General features: G+C 45.7%; 2 protein-coding genes across 2 annotated transcripts; both read left to right on the top strand.

Moving 5' to 3' along the window:
- Positions 1 to 43: 43 nt before the first annotated feature.
- On the top strand, positions 44 to 5,546 carry LOC128807516 (heat shock 70 kDa protein 12A-like). Its single transcript, XM_053977974.1, has 4 exons — positions 44 to 325; positions 1,513 to 1,737; positions 2,103 to 2,274; positions 3,185 to 5,546. The coding sequence occupies exons 1-4, from the start codon at positions 44 to 46 to the stop codon at positions 4,243 to 4,245; spliced, it is 1,740 nt and encodes a 579-aa protein (XP_053833949.1). The 3' UTR covers positions 4,246 to 5,546.
- A 4,399-nt stretch (positions 5,547 to 9,945) lies between these two features.
- Positions 9,946 to 13,416, top strand: LOC128807891 (cytoglobin-1-like). The gene is made up of 3 exons (XM_053978573.1): positions 9,946 to 10,040; positions 11,831 to 12,062; positions 13,235 to 13,416. Exons 1-3 carry the CDS (start codon positions 9,946 to 9,948, stop codon positions 13,361 to 13,363), a joined length of 456 nt encoding a protein of 151 aa, XP_053834548.1. The 3' UTR covers positions 13,364 to 13,416.
- The last annotated feature ends 1,985 nt before the right edge of the window (positions 13,417 to 15,401 follow it).

The raw sequence follows: 15,401 nt of genomic DNA, 5'->3' as shown, positions 1-15,401 counted from the left end.
CCTCTCTGCTCCCAGAGCTGCGCACCTCTGCACTGCAGTGGCCATGGCCAGCCAGTCAGTCTTTGTTGTTGCTATAGATTTTGGCACATCCTACAGCGGGTACTGTTTTTCTCTTGCTTCAGGTACAGACCAAATCCGCCAGGTTTACTGGGGAGCAGAGCACGGGTTAAAGACCCCAAAGATGCCTACGAGCATCTTGTTCAACCAGAAGCAGGAGTTCAAATATTTTGGTTATGATGCTGTGATGAAGTACAAGAGCCTGCCCTCCAGCCAAGCTGACAGCTGGTACTTCTTCCAGAACTTCAAGATGCAGCTGTACAACACGGTAGGTGGAAGAGTTACTACTAATGGGGGTCGGGGCTATTCATTTATTTGAGGGGTGGGTGTTAGACAATCCATGAAGAGGGCTAAGTCTGGTTAATGAGAATGAATGAACACAAGTATTTTGATGAACAAAAGAAGAAATTCTTTTTTTTATTGCCAAAAGCTTCCAGGCCCTTCCTTTTGATGATGTTTTTTGTCTAAAGACAATAAAACATGACTGCATACATGGGTGAAGGCAAGTACCTATTCCTAAGAAAAAGCTGCCCTGTTCCCGAGGTTGACAGAGAAACTGGTCTCCCTCTGTGACTCCCTACCTTAGTCCTCAACAAGAAACAGGGATCAAGTGAAATTTCCTGTAATTCAAAGAAGATGGGCAGTCTCGGGATTACCTAAGATCTCATCCCATGTTATACAGCTCCTCCTTGTCTCTCCCTCTTTTGAAGTGTTATACTGAAGCTAATGTAAGGGTGTCCAGCTGTCCTTGAAGCCTGCAGTGGCTTTATCAAATTTCTCTCTGAAGGCTCTGTGCTGGTTTGGAATAGTTCACAGCTTTATCTGTGTTTGCTTGTTCAGCCAAACACCAGGCTACCTTAGGGCCTTCCTGTCTGTGCTCCAGGGTCCCACAGGGCCTCTCAAGCATTGAATAAGGCAGAGCACAAGGCCAGTCCCAGGAAAAGCCTCAGGTCCTCTCTTTGGTGGATGGAAGGCCTCTTTGAAGATTTTCCTTCCCAGGACAGCTGGGAATGATGTGGTCTGTCACCACGTCACCTCTGGAGCGGTTGGTTCTCATTCACTTTCAGTAGGGGCTGGAGAGAGGTTTTAGTTCAGAACTATTTCTCTGCATCTGAGAAGCAAATGGTGAAGAAAAATTTCATTACAGAATCACTCCCCAATGGCTCTTCAGGAATCTATAGGATCTACAGGGTCTTTACAAAATTTGGCCTAGGAGAAACAGCTGAATTATCAATCACATTGACATTTTGCCTACTGAATCACAGGTGTGGTGGGTAAGCAGTTTGGTAGCTGACCTCTGCCACTTAGACTGAGCCACAGTAGTGAAGTCAGTGCTGGGAGTTTGGTTTGGAGACAGGGGTGTCTGGGTGCCTTATGTGGTGCAGTGCTTGGTGTGAAGGGGACAGGTCTCATACTGACACTGCACCATGTGACCCTGGGCCTTTTTTTCGGTAGAATGTCACAGCTGGCATGAAGCTGAAAGCCACCAATGGAAAGTTCCTTCCTGCCTTGACAGTCTTTTCCGAAAGCCTGCGCTACATGAAGGAACATGCTTTGAACACCATTAAGGAGGCCTCTTTCCAAACTGTCTACGATGAGGAGGAGATCACTTGGGTCATTACTGTCCCAGCCATATGGAACGCTGCTGCCAAGCAGTTCATGCGTCTGGCAGCAAAAGAGGTATGGCAGCAAAAGAGCAGGGGTTACTCCATTTCCTCAAATTACCTTTGGAGGTTTCTTTGCCCAGTTGAGCCACAGGAATGCCTCAATATATAAACAACATATATTTCAAATTTCAGTCCGTTGGGCAGAGAAATCTTCCACATCGAGGGTGGTGAGGGAGAGTATGTCCCCAAATGGCAGTGCAACAGCTCTGCCCTCTCTCCCCACCGGGTAGAAATGAGCCCCACAGAGACCAGCAGTGCAAGAACCACCACCCCTGCATGAGCTGCTGGGGTGAGAACAGTCTCTCTAGCAGGTGATGTTCATGCAGCAGTTATCTCAACCCCTTTCCTTGACCTGACTCCTCTCTTTTGTCATTTTAGGCAGGAATTATCTCTGACATGCTCTCTAGGAACCTGATCATTGCCTTGGAGCCAGAAGCTGCATCACTGTGGTGCAAGCAGCTGCCACATGAAGGGTTTATGGCAGACAGCAGTGACAAGAAGAAGTTTGAAGACTCCCCTGGGATCCAGTATATTGTCGTTGACTGTGGAGGTAAAATTTTCCCTGTTTAACAGGTACCATCTTTGCTGGGCGTGGTGCATGGCTATTTCACAATATGGCCAAAGGTCCCAGAGCTTGGACTCCACTGCTGTGCTTGTCATGGTTTTTTTAATGTTATTTCTCACCTAATGAGATGCTGTGAGCAGGAAGAAAAAATAGGAGGAAAGAATAGGATTGTGTCTCACACTGCAGTGCTCTTCAGGCCAGACAGTCACAACACGAGGCCCTGCCTTCGCACAGATCAGCCGGCATGGTATCCCAGCATCAGCCACCGGCACGCACCACGTGCTCTTGTGTGGCCTGAGCTCGCAGCCTCCTCTCCAGAAGCAACTGTAGTTAGTGCCCAGTGAAGTGACCAAAGAGAAGAGCCAGCAGGCACTGGAGAGTAAATCATTAAGAATATTTGATGAAGCACTTCTCAGTAATATCTCTAGATTCCTGAGTTTTTTTGGTATGATGTGAATTTTCTGTCAAGAGCAGTCTGGTGGTTGCGAACAAATACTGAAAAGGCATCAAAAGCACCACAAGTTCCTGAGAGTCTTCTCACCACTGCTCAGGAGTCAACCACTTATGTGAGGAGGCCAGGCACGGTTTGTGATCAGACAGGAGATTGGCTTGTTCAGTGAGCAAGCCGGAGCATCCAGCTCAGTTATTATACAGAAATAACTGTAGGAGCCTCGTGAGACCAGGCTTTTACACAAAAGTGCATAAATTTAAGAAATCTAGAGAAGTACGGGCAATAGCAGAAGAGTGCAGATAAGGAAAGAAAGCGGCAGAAAAGCACATATGTCAATCGGGAATTCAGAAGATAAGATTAAATTCCGTGGAAGCTCATATACTTTAAAGCAAACAGCACAATTAATTTGAGTCTCTATCTCTGTGTGTGTGTTTGCACCTGTAGGTGGCACCGTAGACATCACAGTACACGAGATCCAAGAAAACCATTACCTAAAGGAGCTACATAAGGCAACTGGAGGTGGATGGGGAGGCAACAGAGTGGATGAAAACTTCATCAATTTCCTCAAGGAAATATTCAATGATGGCGTATGGGATGAATATGTGAAGAAGCACCCTACTGAATTACAAAATATGATGTACAACTTCAGCCTACAGAAATGCTCTGCTAGCAGGGAGGCAGTCTACATACATTGCTACTACAACCTGACCAGAGTGGCAGGGTCCAAGAAGGACATCTCCCAGTTCTTTGAAAAAGTAGCAGGAACTGTGTGGTGTGATGGGACAATCATGATTACACATGAGAAAATGAAGAGCTTCTTTGATTACAGTATCAACAATATCATTTGTGCTTTGAGGGAAATTCTTTGCAAACCTGAGATGGACAAAGTCCAGTATATTTTACTTGTGGGAGGCTTTGCAACCAGCATCATCCTGCGAGATGCAGTCAGGCAGGCCTTTAGCAGCAAGTATCACATCCTTTGTCCCATGGAGGCCCAGGCAGCCATTGTAAAAGGGGCTGTTTTATTTGGAGTTAATCCACACATCATTACCTCAAGAATCAGCTGTAGGACATATGGCTTGAGAGTATGTAGGAAATTTGATGGTGCTATCCATGACGCCCGTAAACGGAGGGTCTCAAAAACGGGTGACTATATTTATTGCACAGATCTCTTCCAGAAACTGGTGGAAATTGGAGAGTCAGTGAACATACACGAAGCTGTCCACTATGATTTCTTTCCAACAGAACCGGATCAAACAGAGGTAATCTTTGCTTTCTATTGTACGAAAAAACAGAATGCTCAGTATGTGGATGAAGAAGGGATGGAACAGCTTGGTTTCTGTGTAGTGCCATCACCAGACACATGGCTGGGGATAAATCGCAGGCTGAAGGTGAAGATTAAATTTGGGCTCACTGAATTTAAAGCCACATGTACTGATGTTACTTCCCAAGAAAGTCGGACACTTATAATGGATTTTTTATCTTATAATTACTCATCATATTGAACAGATCTTAGATGCCTTTTCCAACCATTATAAATCTAATAATTCTATGACTTCTACAGTAGAGGAGACAATTGGACCAATAAGTCCATCATTCAACTTTCTATTTACACAGGAAAACTACTGGTCTGATTCTCTGGTTCCTTCCATTCCTCACCAACCACCCTTTCAGTCCAGCACCTCATTTTCTCTTGTATCTGATAGCAGGTTTTTCTGCTGCTTTATCTCATGCCCTTTTAGCTTGCATCTTTGAACACAATAGTCCATACCACCAATACAATCATCTGTGACCTACCTGTGTTTGATGGAAAGCCTCTGGACTGGTGTCTGACTTACACATAAAGCAGCCCATAGCTGTTTATTTTAGCCTGATGTCTTCTTGCAGCTATGTCTTCTCTTTCTCTGATATCAGGTCACTTTATCTGGAGTCCAGGTTTAATTCTGCTGGGGGTGACATTCAGTGGATTTCTCTTTTCTTCAGAATATAATTTATATAAACTCTACGTAATTAAAGCTCCAGTGTCCCAGACAAGGGAGTTGAGTGAAGTCTAGGGGCTTGTGTCCAAACCTGTGTGAGTGCTGTTTCCATTAAATGATTGGGTGGTTCAGTCTCATTAATTGGGCAGATATGAATGCCAGATTGTAACATTACAGACATGAATAGCGCATATGCTGCTGCCTGATGCCTCTGTCCAGCTTTGGGTACTCTGCATCTCTGATTTGGGCATGATATTTTCTATATCTCTAAAAGCTGATTTCTTTACTCCTGCCTGCAGCACCTGTGCAAAAGTCGAGCACTGTGAAGGCTTCATGGGCCTAAATTTGTCCACAAAAAGGATGCAGTCCTGCAGTGTGCTGGGTCTGGCTGAGATGGAGTTAACTTTCTTCATAGCAACCCTTATGTTGGTGGGTGGTTTGAGTCCAGAATGATGCTGATAGCACACTGATGGTTCAGGGAGGGCTGGGGTTTGTGGAGTTGGCTTTCTTACACTTTACTAAGGATGTAAAGTTTCTCTGATGAACACCAGCCTCCACCAATGCAAATTCTTGGTTAGCTGGATACAGTGCAAGAAAACTCAGCACTGTCATCCTTATTAGTTGAACGATCACATTAGAGTCACTGCTGGCCATGTACTGAATGTTGTTAATCATGAAAGCAGCATTCAGAAGACTAACCTGCATATATGTTATGCCCTATAATTTGTAAAAGTGATTTTGAAATTACTACCTTTGCTTTACTACCTTTACAACCTTTGCTTTCACATTTAAAATGTTATGCATGCAATAAAAATATTCACAACAGACACCTGTGTGCATTTCTACCATGCTGGGTGGTACCACTCTGTACTGTTCATAAGGGCTGTTCTGGGGGCTAGGTCCCAAGAAGCTGAGTAATCCTGCTTTTTTCTTACCCTTTGCATTTGGTATTTTCACCAGTGGAAAGCCCAACACGGCTCCACCCGAGCTCACCAAGGCCCTGGAATGGGAAGAGAAGTATGGTCTGGGAAAGTGGCAGTGGGGAAAGCCTTTCCCACCCATGTGCTAGGTGGGCTTTGGGATTCAGACATTGACACCGACAGTCGTGACTGCAGCTCCTGTTTTGCTTGTTTTGATGAGCTGATTATGTTGATAACCTCAGACACTGAGCATGAGCAGATGCAGGTGTTTGTCCTTTCTGTGAAAGCAGCACTGAGTGTCAGGGTCTTGGGCTAAGCATCCCTGAAACCTGGCAATATGGGGAGCTCTACTCTCAGCCTGACACTACCACGGGTGTTGGGAAAATAAGAGTTACAGCTGCTGAGCCCCTCACAGCCATCCTCTGAAACAGCTGTGTCTGCTGAGCTGGGGATTAACCCCAGTGAACAACAAATAGGGTGTTTATGCTAAAATCACAGAATCATAGTTTCAAGGATAAGAAAAGACACTGAGGTTTGCAGTGCCTGTGACCAGGACATCAATGAGCTCTAGAGATGTGATGGCTGTTTGGATCCTAAATGGCTGGGTGAGTAGAAGGTGCCACCCATTTCTGTGGCTGGATCTTTCTAGCTGCCTTCTGCCTAAAGCACGTGATTTCTTGGAAACTGAGAGAAAGCAAGCCCCACTCTGCAGTACTGACACTGCTTCCTGGCAGTGAAGTGGGAGGCACATCCTCTTCTCCCCTGGCTGGGAATAGAAAGAGGAACAGCTTTGCCACAGCCCAAACACCATGGCTGTGCTTTCTGTTCCAGATTTCCCAGTGCCATGTGGCTCACCCTTCTTGCTTGATGTCAGAGGAAATTAAAGATTCACAAAAAATTCACAGTAACTATAAGTTAGCCTTGAAACCATGACAGTGGGGTGCTGGAGCAATGGAACTGGGGAGAGACCCTAGGAACAGAATCCTACAAATCCTTGTCATTGACAAGTAATGGATCAAATAGATTCAAGCAGAAACTGCAACAGAGATTTAACAATATAAGATTAAACAATAACTTAGCAACAGGTGATAGGACGTAAAGACAACCTCAAGTTACCTTAGATAATTATAATGTTAAAGAACACATCCCCAAGGGAATTTGTATGTGGAAATGACAGGATAATGAACTGGACTTAGATCAGCACATGCACATTAAAAATTTTGTTGCAGTATTGCGGCTTGGTGGTCCCCAGGGGTCCGTCTGGCCCCCGGGGCAGCAGCCTCCGTAGGTGTCCCTGATAGCGCTGTGCTGATGAGGCGCAGCCTGTCTGGGCCCCTGGGCTAGCTCCGAGCTGCTGGCTACCTTGCGAGCACTTGTGGAGTGATTTCAGCTCTGTGCTCGCAAAGTGCCTCAGCAGACGCAGGGATGGAGAGAGGTGAAGGCTGTGTGGAGTTCTGCGGAGATGTCTTTATTGGCAGCTTCTGCAAAGGGTTCCAGTGACAGCTTTTCCACTGAACTGGGCAATGGTATGGGTTTATATAGGCTGTTGAGGGATCAGGATTTGTCCTATGGCTGAGGTCGAGGAGCATACAACCTATAGCCTTACAGAGAGATAACAGGGGTCTGATGTGCGGAAGAGGGGCAGCTCTGTTCCACTCATCATGACTCTGCATTTCTTATCTTAGGCTAGTGACCGCCATGGAGGCCTTGCAGGGCCTCTGACTGCTACATTGCACAAGCATGAGTGACCAATCTCCTCTTTCTATATGATTCTTTTTTGGTTACCTTTTTGTAAAAAGGACTCTGCTGTTAGAAAATGTGTATTCTTCATGCAATAGAAATTATGCTTGAGAGGATTCACTTCCTTTGGCATAATAAACAAAACAAACCATGGGAGAGGAAAAAGAAATAAACCAAGCAGTCATCCTCTTGCCCACATGTGGGGAGGTGTCAGCAATGACTTCATGATTAAACAGCACATTTTTCATAGCTTTTCCATTTCCAAGCCAAAATAAATGGGTTTCTGGAGCTTTGTTGTTTCAATTACTAGAGATTGCTGAGATGTACCATAAATATAGCCTTGTTAGAGATGCCAAAACTTTAGGAGGGATTATTGTGTTCATTTTACAAGGACTTGGCAAATCATGCAGGGGGAAAATAGAAGATAATTTTCCAAAACAGTAAAAGTAGCACCAGAGGATGGAAGAATAGAAAAGCGTGTCACAGAGAGAGCATGGTGATGTGCTTGAGGGAAGATGTCATTGTTTTGTCTGGTCAGGGATTGCCCTGTGCTGCTGACACCTGGCTTGGTTGCAGACAAAATTGTTACACTGCGCCCCAGAACTGGGCCAACCAAGTAAGATCAGTGTGCCTCCATGGAAACATGTTTAAGAAAGGGCAGGGAACACTGAAAAGGAGAGACAAGTTCAGGGCAGGTACAGTATCCAACAGGATGATAACCAGTGGAAGAGCCCATGCTGGAGCAGTTGAGTAGGACACAAGGAGCAGCAAGAGCAAGGGACTCCCACACACCAACCCCAGCTCCTGCACCACCCATGGTCTCACCAAAAGGTTTGGTTGTAACCTGCAGCATGGGGTGGGGAAACAGGACAGGGGAAGTGAGGCATCTAAGTGTTGGTTGGCTGGTTTGTTATGTGGCAATAAAGTAATTGGATTGAAATTTCTCAACTCAAATGAGGTATTTTTTGGTCCATGACAGGATGTCTGACTATATATCAAGGGATGGAGCATGTTCATACTGCAGTGTCCCAGAGAAGAATGGGGGAGAGCAAAGAAGAAGTCTACTAGGGAATCATAGAATGTTTTGGATTGGAAGGGACTTGAAAGATCATCTAGTTCCAACCCCTCTGCCATGGGCAGGGACACCTTCCACTAGACCAAGTAGCTCAAAGCCCCATCTAGCCTGGCCTTGAACTCTTTCAGGGATGAGGAACCCACAACTGCTTTGCAGCTTTCTATCAGACTGCTCTTTGTTTGCTGTGAGGTAAAATGGGAGAGGGAGGCAAGAGGGGACAGATTTCAGTGAAGTCATTTGAGGCCTCCCTCAGCAGCAGTGGGGCACAACCCCACCAAGACCAGTAAGTCTCTGTGAGTTTGCAGCCAGCACTTTCCTTCTGCCCTGGGGTATCAGGCTGGTTTTTCTTGACATGCTGCATATTTTCCCCTCACACCTGTTCCTTCTCTCCTCTAAACCATCACAAACAATATGAGGTTTTGTCTGCCCTCAGCATCCAGCAGCAGTTTCTCAAGCCCCTTAGCCCTTATTTTGCGTGCGTGCCCTAGACTTAACCAGAACATTCCTGCCAGAGGTTAAGCCCAGGCATTGCGTGGATAATCCATGAAAACTTTTTGCCTCCAGTTCCAAGTGACCGTGACTATAACAAGTCCAGAGGTGCTGTCTGCAGCTCCACCCTGGCCCTTCTTTCACCCTTTATCTCTCTCCCTGGCAGTCAGAGCTCAGAGATAGGACAGAGATCCCAGCTGCAAGCCAAGAGGGTTAGGAAAGTGAAATGCCTGTGCTTCTGCCCTGGCTGTGCTGCACCCTTTACCTCCAGTGCTAAAATGAAGTGGTGTTGCAGGGCACTATGGCCAAGGATGCTATGCCACGCTGCCATCACCATCCCTGCAACACTGTCATTTTGGGCTGGAGAAGCCTCCTACCCTTATGGGACCAAGGCTGGGAGCAGCTGTGGGGTGAGTCCCTGTTAAACCAGAGAGCTGTGGGGAAAGCAGAGACTGTGGCATGAAGGCAGGACTGGAGAGAATTTCTGGAGCTAGAAACAGGATCTTTGACTGAAAGACCAAAGAGTGCCAGGGAGAGGGGCGGGCAGGGCATCACAGTGCCCTCAGCACAGCAGCACTCTTGGGAGAAAACCAGGAAAATCAGTGCTCAGGCAAGGATCGCCTTCAGGAAAAGGAGCCAAGCACTGGCTTTGGCAGGGGTGAGAGGGGAAGAGAACTGATCTTTTTTTTCCCCACTGAAAACTGCCTTTTTTCCTTCTCAGACAGTGAGACCTTTGCTTTGGCCCCTGACCTATGACTACAGGGCTAGTCCTCCTCCTCATGTGGTTGGTTTCTTTCCTGATTAAAAGTGATTAGGTAGCTCTAAAACCTGCAGAAATGTTACTGAGGGTAACAGAGACAAAGAGACCCTTCAAGATCTCTTAAATCCCCAGGGCAGTATTTAGAGAGCCCTGAGGAGAGAACTGGAGCAGAAAGACCCTGCCAGGACCTCTCTGTCCTTCTCCCTCCTGCTGCACCCTCTGTTGCCAACATCTCCTCCACCATGTCACTTTCTGAAGCAGAGGTGCAAAGTGCCCGTGGTGCCTGGGAGAAGATATATGTGGATTCTGAGGACAATGGGACAGCTGTGCTGGTCAGGTAAGGAAAGAGCCCATCCAACTGCTGCCCCAGAGGGGTGAAGGAGAGAGAGCAAGGATGGAGTTACTGCCTAGGAGCATGCCATGATGTTTCTCATGCAGCCCTTGCTGGGAAGAGGAGCAATCCACACAAGGAAAAATAAAAAGAAATGGGTAAGGGGGTGGAAAAGAAGAGACAAGAACAATATCTTCACCCATGTAAGGTAAAGAAAAGAAAGTGTGGCATGAAAGAGAATGGGAACAAATCGTGGGTGTTATTTCCCTCTTCCTCTTTACCTCTAAACTCTTTTAATGCTTTTTTTAAACTCAGTATTTCACTTCTGATTCTCCTTCAGCCTCAGTCCATCTGTTCCACTGTATTATACCCTTTCTGTGGACTTTCTTCTCTTAGTTTCCATCCTGTTTCCCTCTCTTTTGTTCACCTTTCACATATTCATCTGGGACTTGCATCACCTCCATAAGCATGGATCAGTTCAAATACTATTTCTAGTTATCAGGTATTTACCCCTCCTTTCAGCTTTCTTGTATATCACACCTTGTACCTGGATTACCCTCATGAAGCCTTACATGCTGCTCTTTCCTTCTGCAGGCGACACAATCTGTGCAGAGTTAGGGTCAGAAATGTAGCCATAAAATGCTAGTAGCATCCAGTAGCTTGCCTCCCTGGGGTAATTTACTCTAGAAGGTTTTGCTTTAGTGTCCTACAGCCCCAGACTTGCCTATAGAGAGTTTGGGGCTTCCCAGGATGAGAGACATGGCCATTATGGAAAGAGTCCAACAAAGGGCCAGGAAGATGATGAAGGGACCGTAGTATCTCTCCCATAAAGAAAGGCAGAGAAATCTCTGACTGTTCAGCCTGGAGAAAAGAAAGCTCAGGGGAATCTTGTCAATGTGTACATAAAAACCTGAAGGGAGAGTGCAAAGAAGGCAGAGCCAGGCTCATCTCAGTGGTGCCACGAGACAGGACCAGAGTCAATGGGCCCAAACTGAAACACAGCAGGTTCCTTTGAACATCAGGAAAGCAAACCATTTTGTGATTCTGTGAAATGCAATGTGGAATTTGCTATGGATATTTCAGGTGGATAACCCGTTTACCCAAAGGAGTAAACTGCTTTTTTTAAAGGAGTTTGACCAAGATGACTGTAATTGATGCAAGGTAATTTCAAACACACTGAATTGTGTTACTTTTGAATAAATGGAATCAGCAGTACCCCATACTCAAACAACAATCCCATCACAGGCAGTAAGAAAGCTTTGCAGTGGACTACAGGAAGGGGTTAATTAACAAAACCAATAGTAGGGCTTCTCTATGAAAACACCCACCAGTATCATAGTGGTCATATCTGCTGTCCAGAACATCTTTGGGAATATTAAACTGTCACAGTCACCCCATGTGAAGTGCTCTCACTTCTTTGTGAAAGTAACACTGAGAAAATATTATCTTTATAAGGAGTGGAATAAGTTCATTTTAAGGTGAAATGAGCAAAGTAAATGCCCTGGGGAGGTTTTAAGGTGAAATGAGCAAAGTAAATGCCCTGGGGAGGTTTTAAGGTGGAATGAGCAAAGTAAATGCCCTGGGGAGAGGCAGGGGAGAGAGGACTGGCTGCTATGTGCATGGGAGTTATGCACAGGTGCAAAAGGCAAAGGAGAAACAAGGAATGCAGAAGTGTCTGTTCTAATAAAAAGAAGGGGAAAAGGGACGTAAATGTGGAAGGCAAGGCCTGGAATGTGTGGCTGTGTCTGCACTGATACCTTGGTCCACAAGTCAGGACGTCTCTCATTCCTCAACAGGATGTTTACCGAGCACCCAGACACAAAGTCCTACTTCACACATTTCAAAGGCATGGACTCTGCTGAAGAGATGAAACAGTCAGATCAAGTCAGGGGCCATGGCAAGAAGGTTTTCAGTGCCATCAACGACATGGTGCAACACCTGGACAACTCTGAGGCTTTTCTTGGGATAGTGACCCCACTTGGCAAGAAACATGCCACCCAGCTGAAGATTGACCCCAAAAACTTTAGGGTGAGTGGGCAGCCCTCTTCCCAAAGTGTGTAATTGTGAGGAGGGCATGTTTTCCCCTTTGAGGGGGAGAACTGAGGAACATAGGCTTTGTATGTAGGAATACATATATATGCCTCAGAGAATGGAGGTGGTGGAAGGTGAGATGGTTGGTGGTGGAAGATGGCAGGAGTGAGAGATCTGGTATCAGTGGGGAAGACGGCTGTACAGCTGATGTGGTGCAGGCAGGTGATGTGGTGGGAGCTGCACAGCTGCCCATGAGCTGTAGAGGGTTTTCTCAGTGCAATAGCATTCCCACACCTGCCGTTTAATAACAAGATGCAGAAAACTAGTTTAACACTGGACTTCTGTCCCAGATGTATTTTTTATCTTGTAACAGGAGTTGAGCTTTTCCAGGACAACTAAACCAGCTGTTATTGAACAACAGTGACAACAGCATTGTCATAATTAAACAAACTCAAATAATAAATACAGGATCAAATTACTTGCTGAGATCCACCTAAAGTCACTAGCAGAGTGCATTTATAACTATTTTGTCTGCTTCACACAGCAAAAAGAGGCACCTGCTGGCAAATATTATTTCCAAATGAAGGTGATTTCAAAAGCAGTGGGCCCAATTTTCAATGAGTGGGAAAATAAGGCTTGATTTATGGTTGAAAATACTTTTTCAGGGTAAAAATGCACACAAAACAATAAATGCTGCACAGGAAAGGAGTGGCATTTCAAACTATACCAGCTACCTGACTGCAAGAACTCGGCTACAGAGTGCTGGATAGCTAATGAGCAGAAAAGATCAGGGAAAAACTTACCCCCTAAGCCATGTATTCCATAGGTGTCCAACAAAGGGCTCATCATGGCCTCTAAATATTTGGGACACTTCCCTGCCTGGAGAAGGATTGCAGTGGATGGACAAAGCACATCAGTCCTATGCAGCCATCCTTAAGTGATAGGTGTAGTCAACATTAACTAGGGTAGTTTAAAACACCAGCAGAAGTTTTTTGTGAATTCTATAATGCAGCTTATTTTCCATGCTCTGTTACAAGCTCTGCAGGTCATGTGCTGTGAATTGTTCTTGTACCCCTTTCTGCCCTCCAAGAATCCCAACTAAAGATATGTAAGTTCTTATGCCTCTAATATGGAGAAAAATGGTTGTTTCTTCCCTTCTCCTTGTTTAGATTATCTGTGACATTATCTTACAACTGATGGAGGAGAAATTTGGCGGAGACTGCAAAGCTTCCTTTGAGAAGGTGACCAATGAAATCTGTACCCACCTGAACAATATCTACAAAGAGGAGGGTTGGTGAGGATGTGCACCTTCCAGGCTTTTCAAACAACTTTCCAGCACTGATTTGCTGCTTTTGGGCCCCCAGTCACAGCTGGAAACATTAAAATTTAGAAGTAAAATGGCAAGAAAAAAGGCTTATACAATATAGATATCAATGTCAATAATTTCCTTAGCAAACTGAGTTTCTACAGCTAAACAAAACCTGCAGATACATCAAAGTCAACCAACAAATCCTGAGATGCTTTGCAGCTTCAGTGTTTCAGGTGGGTTCCTCTGGCCACCGTCCTTGAAGACTACATTTTAAGATGGTGACTTTAAGCTTTCTATTCCTAAAAGAAAGTCTTGCTGCTGCCAGCAGCACCAGCAGCTCTTTGGCTCACCTACCACCTCTCCATCCTCATGAATGACAGGAAGGAGACCATTTTGAAGCATCTCCAGAATCTTGGTAGAGGTCATTGCTTAAGAGGCCTGAGTATTGTTTTGTGTTTGAACCTAAACAAGGGGGAAGTGGTGTATGGGAATGACCAGCATCTGGGAGAGACATGAGGAAAATCCCATCTTGCATGAGCCAGAAGAGTCACCCAACCTTGATTTCTCAGAGCAGCTTTCAGCACAAGGGATGACAACACTGAGTGTGGTCACCATTGGACCCCCGTGGGCAGGGATGAACATCTCCAGGGTGTGCATTTCACTGTGTTACTCCCAGGAAGTTACTTGGGTTGAGTTCCCACATGAAGCAAGAGTAGAGCTCACTGCCTCATGTGCATTCAAAATGCACCCAGCTGAGGGAGACTGCTGCCTTGCTGCGTGGGCAGCACAGGGGGCTCAGCCTGGCATGGGACTCGTCCTGTCCAGTCAAACAGCCTGAGCCTCCCTTCAGTGCTAACTGGGTCCTGAACTATTTAATTGCTTTTGTTTGTATTCCTTAGACTTGGTGAAATAATCAGCTAATAAGTGCAAATAACCACATGCTGTTTTGCTTCAGTGTAATGCAATAAACACAGAGAAAGTAGATGTGCCCTCTCATTTGATTCACAGAAAAGGTGATGTGCAGCAGTGGCAGCTGGTTACAGTGCACATTTACTGGTGGTACTTGGGGATTTCCAAAACCAGCTCAAGCTCCCACCCAGGCACTCATCACACTTGTGGCAGCCAGGCTGCTCATGGTTTTCACTTAACCATGATGCAACAGTTTTGTAAACAAGTAAAAATGCAGAGTTTTCCTTCATTCAGCATGTAGTTTTCCTCACCCACTGCATTTGGCAAAGGATGCTAAATTCTAGTAAGTCCAGAAGAGGAACTCTAGCCAGAGGGGAAGATGGGGCAGAGGCTGCTTTATTTGCTTCAGTTTTCTGTTCAGCTTGGGGAGAAAGGGAAGCATATTGCACAGCATTGCCAAGGACTGTAAAACAAGAACAAGATGTGTAAAATAATATTTATAGTCTCAAATCCCTCTGAAGGAGTACAAGTAGGTAAAGCTCTGAAAAGAGGTGGTGCAGTTCTTTATTTCCATTGCTCTGCTGCAAACCAATTTGAGCTTCAGAAGATTTGAAGGCAGCAATTAGAAAAATTACAGTGGTTCCAAAGCAAAGTCCCCACCCACTTACCACCTTCCAGAGATGGAGACAGAGGCTCGAGCTGGGCTGAAGGTGCCTGAGGGCCAGTGCTGTAAAAGTGCCTTCTTTGCAGCCTCTCTAAGCCAGCACCTGGAACGATTTCTAGCCCTTGTGCACTTAACTGAGCATCACCATCAATACTTTAACACAGTCAGCACTTGTCAGATAATTTCAGCCTGGGAAAGGACTGTACAGCCACAGCAGCTCCTGCTGCTCTCAGGCCCTTTGTAACCTTGCTGGTGTCCAGCCCTGCTTTGCTGCTAGTTAATCCTGCCTTTCTGATGGTGCATCTCCTAGAACTCTGCTTGCCTGCAGTGCTCTGGCAGCACCACGGAGCCTAAGGGAAGGGATTTGGGACTGCAGTTTCCCCAGCAACAGGAAGTGAAAAGCCAGAGCCAGGAGAGGTAAGTCATGAGAGACTAATTGCCCGCCGACTCCATT

Source organism: Vidua macroura, chromosome 5 (assembly GCF_024509145.1).
Source record: "Vidua macroura isolate BioBank_ID:100142 chromosome 5, ASM2450914v1, whole genome shotgun sequence".
In the NCBI taxonomy this organism is placed as follows: domain Eukaryota; kingdom Metazoa; phylum Chordata; class Aves; order Passeriformes; family Viduidae; genus Vidua; species Vidua macroura.
Note: the sequence above shows the minus strand (reverse complement) of the source record. Positions and strands in the feature narration are given on the sequence as shown.

What these genes read in the sequence shown, in the direction of transcription:
- LOC128807516 (XM_053977974.1), top strand. Translation starts at nt 44, where the DNA reads ATGGCCAGCCAGTCAGTCTTTGTTGTTGCTATAGATTTTGGCACATCC. An exon ending in AGATGCAGCTGTACAACACG is followed by an intron (nt 326 to 1,512) that starts GTAGGTGGAAGA and finishes TTTTTTCGGTAG; the next exon opens with AATGTCACAGCTGGCATGAA. An exon ending in TATTGTCGTTGACTGTGGAG is followed by an intron (nt 2,275 to 3,184) that starts GTAAAATTTTCC and finishes TTGCACCTGTAG; the next exon opens with GTGGCACCGTAGACATCACA.
- LOC128807891 (XM_053978573.1), top strand. Translation starts at nt 9,946, where the DNA reads ATGTCACTTTCTGAAGCAGAGGTGCAAAGTGCCCGTGGTGCCTGGGAG. An exon ending in GGGACAGCTGTGCTGGTCAG is followed by an intron (nt 10,041 to 11,830) that starts GTAAGGAAAGAG and finishes ATTCCTCAACAG; the next exon opens with GATGTTTACCGAGCACCCAG. An exon ending in TTGACCCCAAAAACTTTAGG is followed by an intron (nt 12,063 to 13,234) that starts GTGAGTGGGCAG and finishes CTCCTTGTTTAG; the next exon opens with ATTATCTGTGACATTATCTT.